This window comes from Anabrus simplex, chromosome 9 (assembly GCF_040414725.1).
Source record: "Anabrus simplex isolate iqAnaSimp1 chromosome 9, ASM4041472v1, whole genome shotgun sequence".
Taxonomy (NCBI): Eukaryota; Metazoa; Arthropoda; class Insecta; order Orthoptera; family Tettigoniidae; genus Anabrus; species Anabrus simplex.
The window spans coordinates 101,952,238-101,977,018 of NC_090273.1; the positions used below are offsets into that span (position 1 = coordinate 101,952,238).

A 24,781-nucleotide genomic window follows, 5' to 3' on the forward strand; every position below is an offset into this window, starting at 1 on the left:
TATGTTTAAGAGGGGGCCTTTGTTAATGATCTTAAGTATTTTAATGTCATTTTCAATACTGGTGAAACTATGCTTTGAGTCTTGTATGTGCTGTCCTATGGCAGAGAATCTGTTGTATTTAATGGCGTTGACATGTTCAGAGTACCTGATATTGAAGTTGTTTTTTCAAGTCAACTGTTTTCCAAGAACTCTGCAGGAGCACAATTACTCATTCAATTATACTGAATTGCGTTGTATATTTCTATATATACGTACTTAACTTCCCGCAACCGAGGCAAATACTGGACCTTCAGGATATTCTCCAATCTACTTTGGCGTTCGAGACCACAGCGCACGACCTTGGATGTGCCGCGCTGATCACCGAGAGTTGGCAGTTTGCTTCTATAAATCTATTCGTCTGCGACTTCAAAATATTTATGGATCTTCATATGTTGTTCGATAGTGTTGTGACTTTGTACCTGACAGAGTGTAAAAACTGACCCATTTGACTGTTCTCCACTATTCATAAACATTGAGTGACTTTACTTATCATTGCGTGTGCCGTACTACCTTTCATAATATTACGTACTGTTTTATTTTAAGTGACTCACAATTTCTACCCCCATCATCAATTTATATTTCATCTTATACCGATCCAGAGTTCACTTATTCTTTTTCATATGCATTGTTTTTCTTGTTTTTTATGTTTTGAACGGCTGACGATGACCTGGACTAGGTTCGAAACCGGTCCCATTTCTAATCACTATTAAATAAGAATGTAATCACTACATTCCTTTCTTTTATGTATTGAATAGGTTGAACCTCTTTTTCAATTATTTAATTTTTAACGTTAATACTTTCAATACGGAACAATGAAATTTTTATCTTTAAATACTAATGGATCTGACGTTACACATAGATGAGTACCTACTTCCTACAACCTCACCTAGACGTTTGTCTACGCACCGTCTTCGCACAGAAGTACACATATCAACATTTAATTATAAAAAGGTAATGTTCTCTTACTTACGAAAACGACTCAGATAATGGACTTAGCTTGTCTTAAGGTGGTCTCGATGTCTTTTCATCTCCAGTCATCTGAGATTATGATCTCGTCATCTGGTTCTTTCACGGGTGATCGGGTTCATCGTAGCTCCTCACAGCTGATTACTGGTCATCTGGGCTGATCAACATCGTATCGCCTCATCAAGGTCCAAGTAGCGTTGCCTTGCTTCTTTACAGGTTCATAGTGGAGTCTCGTATGTATGGAACAGAGCAACAACAAAATATGTGATTCATTGCAGTCATTCTTCAGTTAATATATCTCTTGGGAAGCTTAAATTGTGTAGGTTCTGTTATGGTACAGTTTAGTTCAATATGACAGCTTCAAATCAGCTAGGATAATTGCTAAGTGTTTATTCTGTTTGGAAAACGAAGTTCGCTCCTCTATGTTTTTGTTAGTGCAAGTGCACTCGACAGCTGATCAGTATGTATGCTTTTTACTATTGAGCGGTATCCTATAAATTTATATATGCTCTGCGTCAATTCGTGACGTATCTCTATTATAATCTGGGTAATCTCCTTTTTATTGTATTTTAAATTTCGCGCAGCGATTAGATCTTGATAATAGATGTTATGCGTATAGCCGCGAATTATATTTTCTTCTAAATTACGCTGCTTGCTTCAGATAAGTAGATTCTTTCAATCTAGTTCGATGGCTTCTTGCTGCTTCAAGGTCTGATTCTGTAATGAATGATGAGAGAATTTTTTTTTTATAATAATAGGTTTAAATAATGTCCATTTGTCATTCTTTTCCTGCGCCTTCTAGACAGGGTTCTTTCCGTAACCAACCGACGAAAATAACCACATTTCCATCCGTATTGACGTTAAATGCATTCACATTAACATCTTAATCTCCGGGACTCCATATTTGTTCCCACCAGCTCGCATAAAGAACTGTGAAACGGCACAGTATTTATTATGAAGATTGTGAGGAATTTGTTGAATGTAGGATCTTCACACATAAGAATGTATAGGTCGTTCAGTGTAGTAAATTAGAATGAAGACGATGGACATAGCGATCTTCGATATGAATCAAATAAGTATTAGAAGCCGCATGTTTAGTTCTGCTCTCATTATTTATTCTAGGTACATTTCTACAGGAACCTAGCTGCCTCTGTGGATCCGTGGTAGAGTGTCGGCCTCCGAATCCCAAGATAGCGGGTTCAAACCTGGCATAGGTAGTTGGATTTTTGAAGGGCGGAAAAAAGTCCATTCGACACTCCATGTCGTACGATGTCGGCATGTAAAAGATCTCTGGTGATACATTTGGTATTTACCCAACAAAATTAATTAAATCTCAGCCATAGACGCCCAAGAGAGATCCGGTTTACTCTGTCTGCCATCTAGCGGACCTAGAGTAAAACGGAACGTCGAAATTGACGAGCAGACAGCCAGATGGCGTCAAATCGAAATGTCTGCACATGGTAGCTGAGGCCATACGATTATTATTATTATTATTCTACAGGAACCTGACCAGATTCTGTGACCAGCGCATTATTGTAGATTGTACATATGCATGTTAATTTTCTTACAGCCATTCGTGTGGGAGTGATCCAGAAACATCGATCCTATGTGGCTATGCAACTGAGATATATTTGGGAATGTATTTTGTCCATTCTAGGATGAGCTGATGCCACGTTATTGTATTTCTATTTGCTTGTTGGTGCTCAATTCTGTTCTTATTTTGAGATGATGTTACTTGCATATCATATCTTCAAAATGAATTCTTTCAATTTCACGATATCTACATTTCAGTGAATTGCGTGATTTGATATAAGGGAAAAATCTCTTTCATATTTTAACGAATGTCTGTATGTTGCTGTCATTAATGTAATTGTTATTTATCTTTGTTTTACCGAACAATCTGAAGGTGAGTACTATCTGACGTGAGGATTTTTCTTTAGAACCGTGGGCGAAGGCATAATAACTCGCTGTCATATAAATCATACAACCCTTATATTATGTTTCAAATTGTACATTTATAATAATTTACGCCATGATTTCTGATGGCATTTCAAGTCTTTCTTATAAGATTTTAAATATTCAATTTAAGATTGTCATGTTTCATTAATTTAATGTGAAGATTTATTTAAACTTTCATATGGACTAACGTTAGGATAATTTTGTAAATTCAATTGTATTTCACGGCCATGTTGTTATCATATTTAATGTATGCCATCGTTAAAGATTAATGCCGCTATTAGAGCCAACCTCTTTCTCAACGATGTAATGTTGCACCTCTACAACAATGAAAGAATATGTAAATAAACCAGCCATCCCGTATTTAATTTTATCATTTGTAGGTAGGAAATCCTTTCATATCCCTTCACTTATGATTAAATCTTTACCATTGCACAAGACACCTGTCTCAGGTATTATTTTAATATTTAGTGGCGATGTCTGTCGAGAGAACCTACCCTTAAGAGTAGAGCCCAGATTTCCAAGCACTATCAAATCTCAAAAAATGCTTGCATTCATGCACTATCATACGGCAAAACATGCACAATAAACTGGAAAATATGCACCATCAAAATTCAGTTCCTTTTGAAACATTGTACAGAAACTACCCTAATTTCTCCAAATTGTCTTGATTTAAGCCCAACCGTTTATCTGTCAACACATTCTTAAGCACAGAAAATGATCTTTTTACATCACAGGAAGTGATAGATGCATACTTCAATGAAGACATTTGGACAAAATGAGGTCAAATTGTACATCTTTTGCATTTTCACCACAATACGTCTTCTATAAGCTTGACGAATTCGAAATCAGGATTTGAACTAATTAATTTGTTCAACTTATCTCTAGCTGCGGAAGCTACTTCTCCATGCGATGATTGCAGACACATTTGAATGCCCTCAATAACTGGTAACGACTGCCTGCTGCGATAACAAAGACATGTGACGAGGTAGAGATCCGGGTAGGACATTCCAGGATAACAACGGTAGAGGGTTCAATGAAAAACCAGAGTTTGTAAGTTGCTATCCCAGTAACGCGGCGCCACAGAAGTGCGATACAAGTTTTCTTTTGTTCGTCTAATAACAGACGAAAAATGAGCCATCAATGATTAATGCACAATTTACGGTTCAATTTATAGCAATGTACAACTGTAAAACTGGGACACCTTATTCCTAAGAATTACATATCGACGTGGGGACTTCCAAAATACGTCATTATTTACTCAAGCAACACATAAGAAAGTGTTCGGTTAATTGGATTATAGGACTTGTACCGTATGTAGGCTACTAACTTTGATTGTCACATAGGATGCCAGGAATACATTCTTTCCGTCTCTCAGTAATAGACATACTATAGCCTATAACGTGGAAAAATTGTCCCAAATTCTGCACACTAACATTCAGAAATGGCACTATCATGCATGTTAACAATTTATATGCATCAAAGTCAGAATAAAAGTCGTATTATGCAATATTAAACGTCCAAATATTCGTTATTAAATCAAAAATCTTCCAAATATGCATTTTGGATGAATTTTCTCCTAAAATGGCCAAAACATGCAAACATGCACGGAAAAAGGACGGTTATTTGGAATTGTTAAGTCGTAAAACGAATATTTGCAGTTTGAGAAGTGTAGCTAGCTTACTGAAAAACATGTATTTGCATGGAAATCCGGGCTCTACTTATGAGATATGGACCTTATGTTTCACCGGAGCTAAGCTGTGATACGATATTTAAATGGTTATATGCCTACCCTACGTGTGTAATTAAGTTGATTGATGACATCCTATTATAGAAATAATTCATATTCGATAATATTAAGATGTACATATTTATTATGTTGATGATAGGATTGCTAGGATGCCGTCGTATGAGTAATTTATTGTGCATTATGTTATATGTTTCGACGCCCAATTTCAATCACCACGTTTTGTCATATTTTAGTGGGCACCTCAACCCCCCCGATTGTTACAGTACATCTACTGACATGAGGTTGACGTATTTGAGCATCATCAAATACCACTGGACTGAGCCAGCATTGAACCTGCCTATTAACAGTTCTTGATCAATTTCTGCATACTAGCCTGATTTTGGTCCCTGAAATGATTAGGCAGTCTGCTTGGCACAATACAACTGTTCTTTTCATTTACACAGGTAGTGTACATAAAACTCATGTGTTGCAGCACAATTACCATTAGTTTTTGCGAACGTGATCACTGTTAATTTAAACTGTGTGTTGTAACTCCTGTTTTCCTTACCCAATGCTAACCAATACTTACTTACGTAAATAAAAACAAGGCATGGATATGTTGAATAACTAGGGATCGACCATGTTGATCAAACATAACTTTACTTAACGTAGGTGTAACCACTAAAAGTTGCGTCCTTTACCAGGAGGTTATGGACCGGGATACATTAGTCTGTGCTGGGATCTTGAGGACAGCTTTATTTGTGCCCTAACTTCTGCAGAACCTAGCCATGGCATACTGCACACCACTATGTGCATATTTCTTGTGTTATTCTACGGACAAATATTATGTTTAAAAAGACTGTCTAGCCAGAACTTAAATGTTTTCATGATTGTACATTTTGCAAAAAATATGTTGATGATAGAAAACTTTTACATAATTATGGTAGGAAAATTATGTGAATTTTTCCCAAATTTTCTTTTCAAAATTAAGGGTGGAAAAATTACACAAGGAGGAAAATTACGTGATTACAGACTGTATTTGTAAATTGAGATCACCAACAAGTGAGGCCCTTTCTTTGGGATGATGCAGTTCCAAAGAAAGTAAAATTAGCAATGTTCAACAGCTACTTGTAATAAACATTCAACGTATTAGGTCATGTGTAGTACATAATTTAGAGATGGCCATGGCCAACTGGACACCAGTGGGACCCAAATTCACAGCCACCCAGTTTCACATCGGCTGCTCCAGCAGAACACATATGACGTAGGCCACCATAGCTCAGTTGGATAGAGCAACTGATGCGAAATGTTATGTTATGTGTTCTGATCTCACTGGTGTCCGGTTGGCCATATTTGTTCTGTACTCAACGTCTCTTCAATATGTACTACATGTACTTAACACGACCTAATACGATGAAAGTTTATTTCCAGTACAATTTGGTTATGAGAATTAAGGGCCGATTGCAGAAACGGTATTTAGACGATGTCTATGGTTAAACAATGCCTAAGCATGGCTGCCGCATTGCAGAGACGATATTTATCACTTAGACACTGTCTAAAACCGATGTTCAACCGGTCATGTTTAAACACTGCCGAGAGCACTGTTTAACCTCAAATGAGAGGAATGAATCACAATCAGAGGTTATGTACCATGAAATATGTAATTTGTTTTATCACGTTGAGACGATTCCGGGAAGAAAGGTTAGTCCGACGGCCTCTCTGTGGGCCGCCCGCTGCTAATTCGCAGCAATTCGTTTGACATGTACGGGGAGATAATCATAAAATAAGGTTTCGCTTTACGAGAGACTTGTTTCTTGAGACCGACAAAGTGACAGTCCGGTAACTGTCAACTTGAATACAATTCTTGGCAACCGATATATTTTATTATGTACATGGGGTAATTTCCATGGAATTATAGGTCACTTCGACTACATACATATCAGAATTACGTGTCCCGATCGTCTGAGGGCTGTCACATACATCAACCGGGAGGGATTCACTAATATTTACTGCCAAGTAAACACACATAATAGTGAAAACTAAAAAATAGGTTATATGGGATTTTTATATAATCGTATAAGTTTTCGGCAACTATCAGATAGGAAAAGGCAAGTGATGGTGATTATCGTTTAAAGAGGACTGGGGAAAAAAGAGCCGTGGCCATAATAACAGCCTTAGTATTTGCCTGGTATAAAAATAAGGAAACTACGCAAAACAATCTTCACGGCTGCCGATGATGTGTTTCGAACCTACGATCTCCAGAATGCAAGCTACATCTACAACACACTTGGTTACACAACTATTACTTCATCTTCCCTTCGTCGAAGCTACCATATTTATGAGTAGATTACACTCACAGTAACAACGCTATAATGAAAGCTACACTTCCCCGTACGGTGGCGTGTCACTTTAGTGTCAATAATATTATGAGATTTAATTTCCACCGAAAGCGATACTCTGTGGGCAAGGGAGCCATATTTGAGTAATGTGTAGGAAGACAAACAGCTGACTGGCGTTCGACGCATGCACCGACGAATTTCATTGGTTGCAACAAGCAAAGAGTTGTATGAAAGATACTTCTGTCTCCATTTTCAAACCAAAATTGAAACTTTAAGGGATGTCTAGTTAAACATCGACTGAACCAAAGACGTTAATATTACTTATCTAGACTCACAGAGCGCGTTGATGCTAAGCAGAATATTGAACACTTTCGCGCATCGCCATGTTGCGGGCGCTTCAGCATCGAATGCACGGCTAGCACGTGGTAATGTTTACAGACCCTTGCATGTTTTCGATATGAGTCATGCCTGTTAGTGGATCTGGTTTGGTATTATATGTGACTGAGTGATAATATATTGTCAAATATTTTCAAGGAATGTGGGAGCTAATACATTAAGTTAGTTAAATTGATCGGCAATATTAGGCCTTACCTGTGGAATGGAAAGATATTCACAAGGGTGAATTCGTATGCAGCCTTCATTTGTACAGACTGCTATCAGAAGGGATCTGGTATTTCCTTTCACATATGAGAAGAAATTGAACTGTTAAAAAATAACTTCCATTTATCATAATCGAGAACTAAACAGGTTATAGGGTGGTTGAGTCAGAGAACGCATGGACATGAAATTTAGAATATTTAGGCTTCTTTTTCTTGTTTGCCTTTTTCCAATTCATCGGGGATAATTGTTTAGAACTAAAAAGCTGTTCTGAAAAAGACTACATATTTTTCATCCAAACTGTGTAGCGGTATTACAAATTTGATAAACCTGGGCCTAGAATCCGTAAGATGTGATTGATACAACTTGATAAAACCTTCTAATATTAGGGTAAGGTATTGCTTTAAATTATCTGAAAAATGATTTATTACTATCGTATGTCTTAATTTCTCCAATTGTTCCCACTTGCTTTATAATAAAAGAATACAATTGTTAATACGCTATTCCAGAAAAATCTGACAATATAAAGTCTAAACAAAGCTCATTACAATTTTGTTAATCCTAGTCTGCATTAGAAAACGCTAATCAAATTAACTTTTCACTATGATATTAACCTTTTTTGTTTGCAAGTGCTTTACTTTCAATTTCATTTTATTTTCTTTCTGGTGTAAATCATGGTGCTCATATTACAGAAAAATTAGAACGCACTTTCAATTTTTATGTGCTCAGGTAATGTTAATTCAGAATGAGTTTGTAAAAGCAGTAATATTTAAGAAGATAATATTATGAGGAGGGTTTTACATCTTAAATGATAACATTCTTACTTCAGCTTAACCGGGCGAGTTGACCGTGCGGTTAGGACCGCGCAGCTGTAAGCTTGCATCCGGGATATAGTGGGTTCGAACCCCACTGCCGGCAGCCCTGAAGATGGTTTTCGGTGGTTTCCCATTTTTCACACCAGGCAAATGCTGGGACTGTACTTTTAATTAAGGCTACGGGGTCTTCCTTCCCATTCCTAGGCCTTTCCGATCTCATCGTCGCCATAAGACCTATCTGTGCCGGTGCGACGTAAAACAAATTGTAAAAAAAATAAAACTTAAGCCTAAACCACGCAGAGAAACTCAAAGTAACTCTAGACATTAATTTCATTTTAAGAAATACACAATAGAAGACTAGCACCAGTGTGATGAATGTCAGGCAGCATTTACCTAAATCCAAATCACACAAACATTATCATTTAACTTCTACTCATCCAATTACGTTATTTCATACCCAAACCAAACCAAACCCAACCCCATGGCACAACAGGCCCGAAAGACCATGGCCTACCAAGCGACCGCTGCTCATCTTGAAGGCCTGCAGATTACGAGGTGTCATGTGCTCAGCACGGCGAATCCTCTCGGCCGTTATGTCACCGTCAGATAGCTCCACAATTGTAATCACGTATGCTGAGTGGACCTCGAACCAGCACTCAGATCCAGGTACAAATCTCTGACCTGGCCAGGGATTGAACTCGGAGCCTCCGGGTAAGAAGTAGACACGCTACCCCTACACTGCAGAACCGGCATTTCATATTCAGAAAATGAAAAAACATGCATCTAATTGTTTTAGAAAGATTTCTGCAGTCATGTACTTTTTAAACAATCTGTTCAGATGATTGAGTAAAATTTGCTGTAATGACTTATCTGAGAGGAATCATAAGCTATGTACCTTTCACAGAAAGATTTTATTTCACAGGTTTGGGGTTTTTTTTTTTTTTTTTTTTTTTTTTAAGATTATTGTTATCGGTACAGGAGTTTGTAAATATGTAATTTATTTCTCCAGTCTGCTTGGAGATAGGTAATTTTTATCTCACGATATGTAATCATACTTAAGTTGTAGACCGCTTTTTTGAACATGTCTTCATATTTCGAATAAAGCTAAATAATTGTTGATCCCAGGTTTCTGAAGGGACAGATTACCACGTGATTCTCGTCCTTTGAGTCTGGCCTTCTTGCCATACGTACAATGTCCAAACACATCAGTTATAAACATGACCCTTATATTAAAGTTAGCGACATGATCATTTTCAAGGTACCGCTCGTGTATTTTTGTAGTTGTGTATTTTTCAGTCTTCTTATTCAGTCTGCTAAAGGTTTCTTTCTTTTTTTTTTTTTAGGTGCGCCACCCATAGGCTATCCAAAGGATTTTTGTAGATTGTTCAGTTCTTATACAGAAGTATATTTTAATATTACCACAGTCTTGATATTATTATTATGTATATTTATTGCGTGTTTACACGGTAGTCGGTGTAGGCTGTCATTAATTTTATAAGGCGAATGTTTTCCTGTGTGCGAAATGTAAGTTAAAGAATGAATTCCATACGATTTCCTCGTGCCGGGCTGAGTGGCTCAGACGGTTAAGGCGCTGGCCTTCTAACCCCAACTTGGCAGGTTCGATCCTGGCTCAGTCCGGTGGTATTTGAAGGTGCTCAAATACGACAGCCCCTTGTCGGTAGATTTACTGGCACGTAAAAGAACTCCTGCGGGACTAAATTCCGGCACCTCGGCGTCTCCGAAGACCTTAAAAAGTAGTTAGTGAGACGTAAAACAAATAACATTATTATTATTACTACGATTTACTCGTCAAGCTGAGGAGCGCCCGCAACATGGCGGTACGCGCATGGAGATGTCTTCCCCAGTCACATGCTTCTGCGCAGCCAGCGGTGTGGGGCCTTGGACTGAACATTGTTTATGCATTGGAAGATTGTGAACGATTTAGACGTTGTTTAGGTACACGATGTCTAAGGCTTAAAATTAGTCATCGTTTCTGCAATCGGCCCTAAATATTCATTCAACAACTACTTTATACTGATCTTGAGCTGTGGTATCAAAATATGCATCTTCATGATGAGAGTACTTGTCAAGAATGCAGACATCAGAGATGAAGTTCCTGAGGTCCAGTATCTGAAAGACTAGGATGGACAAGATAAGAAATGAGGAGGTGAGGCATGATGCTAGGATTAAGACATCTTTACCAGACATAGTCAGCACATCCAAGACATATGCGTTCAGACGTGTGATGAGTATGGAGCCTATAAGAACAGCCCAGTATACTTGGGAAAATAGTTAACAGGTAAATCAAATCAAATCAAAATCTCTTTATTTGCAAATGAGGTGTCTACCTCGGTGGCAAATGGTACACTAAAATACATTATTGTCAAGCACTAAATATTAAATTAACAACAGAAGAAAATTTTCCTATAATACAATATTATACAATTTACACTAACAATTTTTTCTATTAAACACACAGCTCATCCTTAATAAATTTATATTGTTTACAAAATTCTACTTATAATATCTCCTGTACTACTTACAAATATAGTCAACTGATACACAGTATGTGGAATTATTTCAAATGATACTATACAACTGGTATAAGATTAAACTTTACATTGCATTTATTTACTTTTTTTTTTTACCCATTCTGGAACCTAAGTAGCATAACGACCTGCTGTGTCTTAACCAGAGCCCCTTTTGCCACCACTTTTCAGAGTTCCTGGTTGGAAGACATAGAACCTGCTAGTCTGATTTATGTTCAAGACTGATATTGTAAAACGGGGTAGGACACTGGATGATGACATAAAGAACAAGATATTCATGAACAGAGTTTGAAACACCACTCTATTCTTTTATATTAAGCAAATACCTGAACAGTCGTTGGTTCAGTAATCCCCTGCTTGTTAAGAACACCGATCAAATCTTGATGAATTCCAAGGGTTGCAAAAGATTCACCACTGGTTTTCGTCAGGGCAGGAGCCTGAAAATAACAAACAAAATCATAACTAAAAAGCAAAAACAAAAAATGGTAAGTTGAATGACATAATCAGCGGTTCCTCACCAAACTTGTAGGGTTTCTAATTCTTGTCAATGGGTGCAAAATTTTCAAGGTGGAAATCACATTTATGAGCTTTGTATTATTACATATCTTATCAAACAACATATATATTTTGGTGATGGTTGTAGTGGAGGTGGTGAGTTGTGTTTTATGAGCAAGTACAATCAGACAACCATCCCTTCCTAACTCTAATCAGACGAGAAAAATGAAAATGAAATACTACGGCTGATCAAATGCTGCACAGTATGAAGTGTGAACACAGTGCAGCACAGCACCTCGCATGTGTGAAATGTTCCCAAGTCTGTCTGAGCATTCCCTCTGATGTGCAAAAGATGTAGTTGGAGGGGAAATCAATGTGGCTGATCAACTAACCAACTGGCAGAGAGACAAGTTATTACAGTGATCATGACTCCTCTGGTTCATTGTACGTGTCTTATCTGAATGCTATAGTTAACAAATGGTAATATGCAAAATGCATCAAAAAAGCAAAGAAGTGGAAACACTTCACAATCCTTTAGAGAGGATTGGGAGAGATGAAGTTGTTCCTTTTATATGAAGAGAATAATAATAATAATAATAATAATAATAATAATAATAATAATAATAATAATAATAATAATAATAATAAGTACAACACAATCTCACCGTCTAGAAAGCCAAGAATAATGGCCGAGGGGATCTATCGTGCTGACCACACGACACCTCGTCATCTGCAGGCCTTCGGGCTGAGCGGCGGTCGCTTGGTACGCCATGACCCTTCGGGGCTGTTGCGCCATGGGTTTTTTTACAACACAATCTCATCTCAAAAAATACCACAACAGGATGTAAATGGATCAGAGAAGTAACAGAGGATCTGAAGGAAATAGGCCTTACAACAGAAGTCACCACAAATAAGATAAAGTTGAACACAAAACTCAAGAATATAAACCTCCACTTTATCCTTACATGAAACAAACCAATAACACGCATATTTTCAACCGAGGAAAGGGTATGAAGATCGGAGCGTCTGAAGAAGTACTGGGAGGACCGCAAAGCCCGAACAATCCCTTCAAAGAGACCTGAAGGATGGACTGACTAACGTGATCCTATGTGGTCATAATAAGAAGAGAATAATTGAATCGTGCAGTCGAGTAAGGAACTAAGTCAAAATCGGCCATTTTCATTTTATTGCCTCATTTACCTCACATAACCAAGCCCTATCGTTTGGTAAAGGAAAGAAATAAGTCAGCCTTCTCCTTGTGGGAGAAACAGTGGATGGACATCAGGCATATTGTGAAGAAACGCACTAAGTCGATGACTTAGTGCGTTTCTTCACCACTTGCTATTCATGACTTAGTTCCATTCTTTGCCGCACGTTGCATGCGATGTAGGTATAACAGGGGATATTTCAATTTACGGCGTTGGTACAACACAAAGGACAACATACTGGAGGGAAACAGAAATCGTACGGTACATGGTGGGTTATAGTGTACAGTATTTCAGTTTGTATCTCGGTGTATGACAAAGTGATCTTTGTATTACGTTTGAGAATATGACTCCGAAAAGGAAGGCACAGCCTCAGGGCCATAAACATAGTGTTCTGAAACACGCAAGACTCAGAGGACTGGCATATGTGAATAAACGTGGGAGAGTTGTGGAAGGCAAAGAAACCGGTTCTGACTGCAGGTAAGTAAGGAGCTTGAGAAGTATTACTAGGGATTGTTTAGTAAATAATATTCTAACATGCAACCGAACTTTCTACTCTTGTTTTAGATAACAATGCGTATGGTACAGATTTATACTTAGTATTAATAATATGTTATTCTTCTAGATGCAGAAAGAAGTGCTTTGAGATTATCAACGAAGAGGCTCACACCCATTCTTTCCAAGTTTCTTCAACTTCCCAGTAAGGATGCACAAGATTTACACTTGCAGCGCCTCATCGAGAAGAATGAAATTAAGACCAGAAGACCGAGGAATGAAAATTCAAAGCAGCGAGCAGCAAGTTTCACTTACTTTGTTATGGATGGCAACAATAGAAAGAAGGTATGTCGTTCAGCTTTTATGAGCATGCATGCCGTCACTCAGAAAAGAGTATTCCGTATCACAATGCTTCTTCTTCATGGAGAAATTCCCAGGGACAAGAGAGGAACCAAATCCAAATACCAGAAAGATACCGGAAGATGTCACTAAACTGATATCCGATCATATTCAATCATTCCCTCTGAAACGGACTCATTACGGAGGGAAAGAAGTGCATTACTTAGATGCCCGCTTAACTATTAAAGAAATGCACAACATGTTTGTCACAAAATACCCGGAGTGTGGAGTAAAGTACAGCTTCTACAGGACTTATTTTGTTGAGAATTATAACTACCGATTCGGACGACCACAGATCGATGTCTGCAGCAAGTGTGAGGAGTTCACAGCTAAACTTAGGAGTCCACATATTTGTGAATCAGCAAAGCGTGCAGCTCAGGCTGAATGTGATGTTCATAAAAGAAGAAGCAGGAAATTCTACAGGTCTTTGAAAGAAGTTGCAACACTGTGCAGAACAAATGACAAAGTGATAGGCTTTGCCTTTGACTTTATGCAAAATCTGCCCCTGCCACACATACCGGTGCAAGAAGTGTTTTACATGAGACAGTTGTGAGTGAATGTGTTTTGTATTCATGATCTTGCAACGGACAAGTGTGTTGTGTATATGTATCATGAAGGCCAAGGAAAGAAGGGTGCGAATGAATTTGCTTCTTTCCTGAAAGATTATATAGACGAATTTGTGTCAGAAAATGTTGACCAGTTACACATTTTCTCTGATGGTTCTCCAGGCCAAAATAAGAACCATACGGTCATAAGACTAATGCTAGGCCTGGCAGCTTCAAATCGATTTAAGGAGATTAGACAGTACTTTCCCAAGAGGGGTCATTCATTCCTACCATGCGACAGGGACTTTGGGGTATTTAAGAAAAACATTAAAAAATAGACAGAGTTTATACTATCGAAGAGTATATGGCAATTATTGTAAACAGCAAAGCAAATGTTACAGTTAAGTTAGTAGACTCAAGTGCAGTATTTAATTTTGACAAGTAGTGGCCTGAGTTTTTTAAAAAAGTGACTGTATCAGCTGAAACATTGACAAAGAATACTCCTCGTGCTGGAAAGATTGCATTTTCTCCTTCTTCGTTTAAAGAATACAGATATAGGGCAGAGAAATCAGGAGTTATTGTAGCACTTCCCTTCATAAACAGCATTGTGAAACATACGTTTCATCTTGGGAAAGGTAACTTTTGCACATTTTCCTTGCAACCAATGGCAGCATATCCAGAGGGTGGGTTCCAATAAAAGCTGAGAAGATGAAGGACTTGCGTAAACTGTTGAAATATGTTGCGAATGAGGATGCTTTGGCATTTTATTTGGACATTATTTCGCAGCCTTAGGTTAGTAGTCTCGGTTGTAATACTGTAGTTATTTGGCGCTTCAAGGTCATTTGTATTTGTTTTCCCTGTTTTTTTCTGTTGGATAAACTGTAAACAGTGCTTATGTATTGCATTATGCTATGTTTAATATATAACAAAGGTTGGTGTAGTTTGTATGAGAGATTTATTCCCAAACTCCAAATTTTTTTCGGTATTATTGGAGAAGGGAACTAAGTCAAAAAAGTTCAAACAGTCATAAAATTTATAAATTTTTCTTGAACATTTTCCTGTTACCTCCGTTACATATCTATCACTGATCTAAATATTATATAAAATAATGGGAAGAAAATCAGTTTTTTTGCTCTCCTGAAAAGTAGCAAAATCTGACTTAGTTCCTTACTCGACTGCACGATTCAATTATATCAAACTAGTGGCTGCATGGTTTTGGTCGCGTAGCTGTCAGCTTGCATTCGGGAGATAGTGGGTTCAAATCCCACTGTTGGGAGCTCTCTACAGCACCCTGAGTCACTTTGCAGCATGCCTCAATGTCTGGCATCAGCTGGACAACCAGGTTCACCACACCATGCATAGGCTCATGTTGACATCAGAGAAGAGAGAGTTGCATTTAGAATGACACTATACCTAGGAGGCAAGGCCTGATGACCATTGGCATTGTATCATGTTCAGTAATGAATCTTGATTCTGTATAACCATGGGTGACTGTCGGGTGCAAGTATGGTAGCACTGAAGGAAGAGGATACATCCTGCCAATGTTGTGGGGAGACACATCGGGTGGGAAGCCACAGGGTATTCTACTGACACGGGACCAGCAGTATGTCTGTACTGACAATTCTGTCATCTGTTTGACCAGACGTAATAATTGCAATACAGCCACATGACCCTTCAGCATGTGCAGTTTCATTTCCTTCCTTTTAAGTGAGGTGACGATGATGATGATGATTATTATTATTATTACTCCAGGAAAACTATCAGAAAATGGTTAAATAATAAAAATTCCTTGGTAACAATTAAAAGGTCTAGCTGGCTCTTAGGTTGAATGGGCAGCATAGTGGCCTTCAGTTCAGAGGGTTGCAGGTAGGATTACCCGCTGGGTTGGGGTTGTCTTAATGCACAACATCACAGTATAAACCACTGAAGAAACATGCAATAGTGAATACATTCCTCCACATAGGATTGGCACTAGGAAAGGCATCTGGTCGTAAAACTAGGCCAAATCCATATGAAGTACCGGTCCCAAGTAATTGCAAGAAAAGTAGAAGAAACAATTAAAAGCATTTGAGAAATTATCATCCTAGGAATTTTAATGAAGGGGGAGCCATGATTGCACGGCTAAAGAATAATTAAGAGAGTTCCCTTTCAAAGAAGTGAAAAATAAATAAATTACATATACACCTCAGGACATCTCGAATCAAATCCAAAATATCCTAGCTACTTGGTTAATGTTGCTAAGGGTACCCACACCACATATAAGCATACACTACTATATCACATCAACAAGGAAAGGGACAGAAAAATGCTAGTATATTAAAGTACAGCAGACTTTAAACAATCCAGCCTGTAGATGTCAGGCAAGATAAAGAACACTTCAGACAATATAAAATGTACCAAATAATTTACAGCACATCTATACCTATTTAATGTATCACTGGCATAGTTTTGCCTGGATTCATAATCTGTACAAGACATCCAATGTTGCTCTAACAGATCCATTGATTTTCTGGTCAGTGAAAAAGCAAGCAAGCACACTTGCAATTTTACATATTTATTTTGAATTTTACAATCATTACTTGAGATCTCTCATGTTAGACAGGAATTTGAAACGTGTATTTTGAAGAGAAACTAGCAACAGTCACAGAGAAATTCCTACCATAATATTGGTTAAGATGCAAATTGTAATTTCAGTTTCACTGTGAATGTAGCCAAACTAAAAAAACAACCGGGATAAATATAACATCATTTTTCTTTCCTACTTCTTTTATGGCCTCATTGGACCACTTCAGCCAATCATTTTCTGCTTATCTTCTTCGATAAGTTATCTTTCACAATTGCCCAGTAGCTTTTCATTCGTTCTGATCCTTTCTGTCATTCCTCATCGGTAAATACCCTTTTCATTGTACGCCATTTGTTTGTTTTTGGTTTAAATCTTATTTTTATGTTTTTTGGTTTCTTTAAATTTTCTGTTTAGTTTTGCAAATTGTCCAGAGTTATTTTTAGTTCCTCCACATCCTCTTTAATTTCCTTAATCCATCTTACTTGTTGCTTCAGGTTCCAGAGTTTCTCTATAATTTTTCTTGGTAATCTGGTTTCTGGTGTCCTCATGAATTTGACCAAAAATAGAGATCCTCTTCTTCTGTATAGTATCTGTGATGGGCTCAATTCTGTACACCACTTCATTTGACACTATCTGCCATTGTCCATCTTTTTGATATTTTTTTTAATGTACCGTATGCATGTTCTCGCTAGTTTTCTCTCTACTTTTAAGATTTTGTCGATTCTGTTTCTCTGAGTGTCTTTAAAAAGAGTTGCACTTCCGAGTGTCACCTCTGGTTGAACCACCGCCTTGTAAGGTTTTAAATCTATTTTGACCAATAGACATTTTTTATTGTATTTAAACCATGTTAATTTTTGAGCTTTTATCATTTTATTAGTTCTTTCCTCCCATGCAGGTTTCTCATCCAAGTTGTATGTAATAATTTCTCCTAGGTATTTAAATTATTTCACTATATTTACTCTCCTGTTATTTACTGTTATGTGGATTCTAACTATTGAATCAGCTACCATTATCTTAGTCTTTTGGAATGATATATGGAGTCCTATTTTTTGTGCTATATTTTGTAGACTTATTTGATTTCTGGCTTCTTGAATGTTATTAGCTAGTAACGCTAAGTCGTCTGCGAATCTCAAGCAATTTAAGTTTATATGATCTTTCTTGGTTCCAATTTTTATGTTCTTAGGATTTTCCTAGTACCATTCCTTCATCATGTATTCTAAAGCACAGTTGAAAAGTAATGACAATAAACCATCTCCCTGTCTTAATCATAAATGGCTCAGGTATTTCTCCTCTGAATTTTACTTTGGATTTGGTGTTTGTTAGGGTTAGTTTTATAATTTTTATTAATTTGGGATGCAGTCCAGAATTCCTTAGTATCTTCATCATTGACAATCTGTGGATACAATCATAAGCTTTCCTGAAGTCTTCAAAGGCCTTCTTTTGTAGATATCTACTACTAATTTTAAGGTGTTTATCTGTTCCGGGCAGCTTCTCCAGGGCCAAAATTCTACTTGGTATTCTCCCAGTTCCAGTTGATGTTTATGATTGTATTGAATTCTAGACATGACTTTATATGTGCAATTCAAAAGGGAAATTCCTCTATAGTTGTCTGGATTTTATTTTTCTCCTTTTTTTGTGTAATGGATGTATTGCAGCTGTAGTCCAATGTTCATCATTGTTCCACATATTCACTATGCATTGATGTAATGATATTTTCGTTGTTTCTGCTACATATTTCAGAAGTTCCACAAATATTTGATCTTCTCCACTTGCATTGTAGTTTTTGAACTCTTTTAAAGCTTTGTAGATGTTATGGATTGTGGATGGGTTTATATTTCTTGCTGGTGTTTTAATTGGGGTTTCTGTGTTTATTTGAAGAAGTTCTGGGGAATCTTCACAATTTAGTAATTTGTTAAATGCTTCTGCTAAAATGGCTGTATTTTTTCTATTGCTATGAGGCATCTTATTATTTCTATTTTTTAACATTACTGTTAGAGGATTATATCTTTATAGTTGATTGCTAAATATTTTGTAGTAATCTCCTAAGTTTGTTTTCTTGCCTATTTGTTTTTATTATTATACAAAGGTAATCCCAAAAATACGGTCTCCTATTTTTTTAATAAATACATAGACCTATTTATTTCTATAATGGTTTATATTATTTTACAGCTTGAACATTGAGCTATTTTTCTACATGATCACCATTTCGGTTGATGCATTTTTGTAGATGCTGTGAGAGTTTTTGTATGCCCATGTCATACCAGCTCGCCGCCATGCTGTTCAGGAAGTTGTGAACGTCATCTTTCACCTTGATATAGATGTTGATTCCCATAGGGAATCTGAAATATTTGTCCCGAATGAGTAAATTTATAATACCAATATAAATGGTCTGTTATTGGACATTATAAATTTTCCAGCTAACTCATTCCTGGTTGCCAGCGTTTCGCCCTCATGTGCTAGGTTGGGCTCATCAGTTGGTACCTAGCACACCTCCAAGACGCTGGCTAGTGCATACCGTGGAGGCCACTGTGTAGGCTGCTTGGAGCCACCGGCAGTGTCAATGCACTATGAGAGACTTTGTCTATTTACCAAAAATTGATGCCTGCTATACTGTGGTAGGTGTGCTAGGTACGAACTGATGAGCCCAACCTAGCACATGAGGGCGAAACGCTGGCAACCAGGAATGAGTTGGCTGGAAAATTTATAATGTCCAATAACGGACCATTTATATTGGTATTAAAAATTTACTCATTAGGGACAAATATTTCAGATTCCCTATGGGAATTAACATCTATATCATCTGATAGCCAAGCAGGCATCAATTTTTGGTAAAGAGACAAAGTCTCTCATAGTGCATTGGCACTGCCGGTGGCTCCCAGTAGCCTACGCAGTGGCCTCCACAGTATGCACTAGCCAGCGTCTTGGTAGGTGTGCTAGGTACCAACTGATGAGCCCAACCTAGCACATGAGGGCGAAACGTTGGCAACCAGGAATGTGTTAGCTGGAAAATTTATAATGTCCAATAACGGACCATTCATATTGGTATTATCTTTCACCTTGTCGTCGGTGCTGAATCGCTTTCCAGCCAAATATTCTTTCAACTTAGGGAACAAGTGCTAGTCACTGGGCGCCAAGTCGGGACTATAGGGTGGGTGGGTGATGATGTTCCACTGAAACTGTTGCAGGAGAGCAACGGTTGCCGGGCGACGTGCAGGCGAGCGTTGTCATGGAGAATGTTTACGCCCTTGCTCAACATTCCTCTTCTCTGGTTCTGAATTGCCTGTCTGAGTTTTTTCAGGGTCTCACAGTACCTGTCCGCGTTAATTGTGGTCCCAGCGGGCATAAAGTCGACCAACAATACCCCTTTTCGATCCCAAAACACAGCTGTCATGACTTTACTGGCAGACTGTGTTTACTTGAATTTCCCCAGCTTTGGCAAAGAGGGATGCCGCCACTGGCGTGATTGTTGCTTGGTCTCAGGGGTAAAGTGGAACACCCAGGTTTCGTCATCCATGACAATTGAGTCCAAATTGTTGTCCTGTTCGGCTGCAAAGCGTTAAAAAGAAATGTGCGGGAAGAATCAACTCATTGCCGCATGTGGTCTTCAGTCAGCATGCGTGGCAGCCATCTTGCGCACACCTTCTGGTATTTCAACTTGCCCGTTAAAATTCTGTGAGAGGCGCTTCGGGAAACCTCAAGAACCAAAGTGCAGAGATCATTCAGAGTGATACGCCGATCTTCACGCATGATTTGCTCAACCTTCACGACAGTCTCTAGAAACTGACAGTCTCCTGCTCCTTTGTTCATCGTGAATTTCAGACCGACCGGCTGCAAACTCTCCACACCATTTACGAACATTTTTGACATCCATGCACGACTCACCATACACTTCCGGCAATTGGCAATGGATTTCTCAATCGGTTTAGTATTCAGTATCTTTTGCGTCCAAAAACCGAATAACTGCCCGCACTTCGCACTTGGCGGTAACATCCAACGGGAGCTCTATTCTCAACGGCTGCCGAGCCAATACTGAGTGCCTCAGCGCGGCGTGCGCAGGTTGATATGCAAGCGTGGGAAACACTCTTTACAATATTGTGACCAACAGCCACACGAACAGAGTTCTGTATTTATAAAAATATAGGAGACTTTTTTTTTTGGGATTACCCTCATATATATATATATATTGTATTGGAGTTTAACCCTCCATATTATTTTTGCAGTATCTTTCTTTGTTTTGTGAGTTCCAAGTGTGATTCTTTCCCTAATAATATTTGCAAATTATTTTTACAAGTACCTAAAATAAAATATTTTTGTTCAACATTTAAAATTATATGGTGGTTACTGATACTAAGTTCTCTCTAAGAATAACTGAAGTTTCACTACCTGAATATGTCGCCGGTGGTGAGAAGTTCATAACGTGGATGGAATAATTTAATTCTTGTCATTATGCAAAAAATTTGTCGTGAAATAGCCATTGAAAAAACTAAGGAACACTCTGACATTTTTGAAGAATTCAATTAAATATTTGTTTTTTTGTTTGGTTCTGTATTTATGTAAATTTGTGGTAAAATCGCCATCGCAAGAATTAAGACATTTGTGAAGAAGTTGATGGAATGTTTGTTTTATTTTAAAATGTTAATAAAAATTTTCAGGACTCACAGGAGAGACAGTTAATATTTATTTAATCATTATGAGTGTTGGAAGAAACTGTATTCTGGTATTAGAGATCTCCAGTAGTATGCTTGTTTTAACCCATCTTTTGTATCATCCTGTATTTGCCACGTGGAGGCTTCGATCAAGAAATTGTTGAGTTTCGCAATCGAAACCTCTAGAATATGTTTCCCACATAACCATATTAGGTAAGGTATTTTCATCGGCTGGAATAACGGTCATTTTTATTGGTGAAAATTTCGGGTCGAATTGTAGGTAGCTTCCCTGATTGGCTGTTTGAGTGTTTCTCAATTTCCGGCCTTTGGCTACTCGGTTGTAACAGGGCTCTGGTCCGCGTCTTTGGTTTTCGTACGTCTTCACGGTCGGATGCGCCTTCTAGGTGGTCCGCTCAGTGGCTCCGGTTACCTCAGGGTAGGCATGTTTTCTTTTCTTGAATGTTAAATTAATATGTAAATTCATTTGTTTTGGAGTTTACCTTAGACCCTGGTTTTCACCGTTTTGTTTTGTAATGCCTTAGCTCGTCAGCTAGGCATATACTTTGTTTTGGAGGCAATTCCTTTTTATTAACCTTTTGTGTAAAGTAAAATTTAATTTTTTCATTCGGGTTGCCTCCCGTAGTGCTGCATAAATTTAGGGTAAGCCTGTGGAGTGATGCGTCTCTCGCTGATGTGTATTACGAGAGGACAGCTACTCTAAAGGCCTCTGCTACTCTGTTTCAAATTCCGTTGCTATTTTCTTTGTAAACTATTGGTAATAATTTGTAAACTCTTTTTCTATTTGCCTTGTAAGATGGTTGTAATTATGTTTATATTCCCTGCTAAATTTCCCTTGAGAAATTCATTGTCATGCTATGCTTACCTTCCTTAAAAGTAGTTAAAACATTTTATAGCAATCTTGATTTTCTGAAGAACCATGGACAGAAATCTTGTGTTTCATTTCATCTTGTTTTCTGGTTAACCCCTCAGCGTCGCAGCCATTTAAAGAGCTTCCTACCCCGCGGCCGGATGAGATTTCAACTACGCGCGACTGAAATACATTGATTCACTAACAACGTTACTACAAGTATAAGAGTAGCCCGATATTCACAAAATTTGGAATTCCTTATGACAGAACTAAGTACGTGCAGATAATTACATAATTGTTTCACATTTCCTTAGTAATTTAGTTCCGTATGATAGAGTTCGAAGCACTCTTCGAGACAGGGACCCAAGTCACACTCCTGGCAGCAGTACACTGATGTCTTCTTTTCGTCGTGCTTTTTAACACACGATACGTCTCTGAGGTTTGGATTTCTCGCTCTTGGGTGCTAATTTCCTGATAAAATGTATTTTCTGCAACCTTGGAACTGTATTATCTGATGCGCGCCGGCCTTGAATATTTCTTTCCCCGCCCGAGCGAGCGTAGTTTGTAAACAAACCTTCACCAGCTGCTCCGATAAGGTACCCCTAATTGCTCAATATTTGTCTCTGTGACATGTGTGAACATTATTAGAGAATTTAGGAATCATAATTCACTGTTGAAAACTTCCCTTTGACCTGTATAACTATCTATAGTCTCCTACACGAAATTTCCGAGTACTGTTTCCTCCTCATCGTCACTCTCATCATTTACCACTGCCACATCATCTATTTCATTATCAGTGCTGCTAATACTGTCACTACTACTTCTGACTAAACGTTCACCTGAATTATACAATATTCCAAGCACGTTACTGTCAGTCAAACCACGGCTGAGTGCCGCGCATCACACGGACTGATAAAGCTGCAGCGAGACCGAAAGCAGCAGGACGAAACTGAATGAGGGGAATAACACTTACTGTATGCGAAACAAACCACCTCGATACATATTTCAGATGAAAGGTCGAGACATAGTCTTTCAAGCGAGATATATACCATGAACAACTGGCTCTCGTATCGTATGACAGAAAGCAGCACTTGCTGATGCCTACACAGAGCGCTCGTGGGGAGTTACAAAAATATTACGAGCTGAGAAATAAAGACAAATATAATAAATAAACCGCACTCCCAATGTACAAATAGAGCAAAGAATATCACGCGAAAAGACAAACTTCTCAGATCATCATTTCTTTATTTTCTTCTGTGGGAAAGAATGAAGCAAACAGACTTTTAAAAAAGCAGAGATTAGTGCTCAGACTTACTTGACAAATAATTAACCTTGCAAAAACAACTACATTATAACGATTTTCAATTCTTATTTACAACACTGATAAACCTGAAAATGTCTTCTTAGAAACAAAACAATTTGCATATCAATAACTACAAAACTCTTCGCACTATAGTCATAAATGTGAAACCATGTATGGGTCTATACGACGTATAGAGGTCGGCGGCTACGGAAGAAAAGAGGGTCTATACCACATATAGAGGTCAGCGCTGAGGGGTTAATGTTATACTTTTAATTGCTGTAATATTCATTTGTTAAATTTTCTTAATTATTAGTAAACTTGAATGAAGGGTAAACGCTCTCACGTCTTTTTCCCTACGTCACGTCAGATCACATCCTCTGTAGGGTTTCCCGGCCTGCTTCCTATATCCTTTCTCTAGTTGTCCTGTTGGTAATCCTGCGTATCTTTGTTTCTAGCCATGTGTATGTTGTTGAAATTTAAAATGTTTTTCATGGTGTATCATCGGCTGATGTATGTTCCTTCAGGTTTGTTATTTTGGATTATTACATTATTACTTTGTTTTATATGTGCAAATATTATGTGCTCAAGTGCTAAAGGGGGCGGGGGTTGACAGAATAAAACTGAGAAATTTTATGACATATTTTTCTTAAATCTTTAACAAATTAGTACGTAACTTACTTCTTTAAAGGCATTAATGGTGAAGTGATCTAATCTTGATTTCTTATGGTGCCATCCTTTTGAAGCTAAAGGGATAATATCAAATTTGCTGTAGGTCTGGCCCATATAGTGGTTGAAATCTTTTCTCTTACAGCTTATAATTTGAACCTAAAACAATACAACAACATATTAAGATATTTTGTATATTAAACAATAAACTAGAAATAACGGATAATTAATCTTAAATGGTGATGAGCAAATTAAATACTACAGTCTGGAACAAAAGAAAGTTAAGGGAAGGAGAAGTAAGTATTTCTTGTATGCAAATTCAGAAAGAGGCCAAACATAAAGAAAAATGGTTGTACTGACAGAAGAGAAAAGGAGAGAGTACTTTAATCCAAAGAAAAGCAACTTGACTTGTTCTGGGTGACCTCTGACAAAAGATTAGTGTTGCAAGTGATAAATGTGGGTCATACCCTAACATTTTGACGTTGTTATCCTTCACAACTGGTAATTTACAGCCAACGGCTGATATATTGGTATCTATATCATCAATGAACATTGTTTTTCTCATTGACTATCCCTACTGTAATATGTTAATATTATATCTTAGTA

The 24,781-nt window shown here is 37.8% G+C and overlaps 1 protein-coding gene across 5 annotated transcripts in view; it reads right to left on the reverse strand.

Moving 5' to 3' along the window:
- Positions 1 to 24,781, reverse strand: part of Dbp21E2 (putative ATP-dependent RNA helicase Dbp21E2) — a 100,749-nt gene that overhangs the window by 61,437 nt on the left and 14,531 nt on the right. For all 5 annotated transcript variants that reach the window (XM_067154049.2, XM_067154047.2, XM_067154050.2 and 2 more), the window contains exons 4-5: positions 24,188 to 24,334; positions 11,317 to 11,427 (exon numbers count right to left, since the gene is read on the reverse strand). In XM_067154049.2, coding sequence (XP_067010150.2) covers positions 11,317 to 11,427; positions 24,188 to 24,334 — 258 coding nt within the window. The remainder of the gene's footprint in view (positions 1 to 11,316; positions 11,428 to 24,187; positions 24,335 to 24,781) is intronic.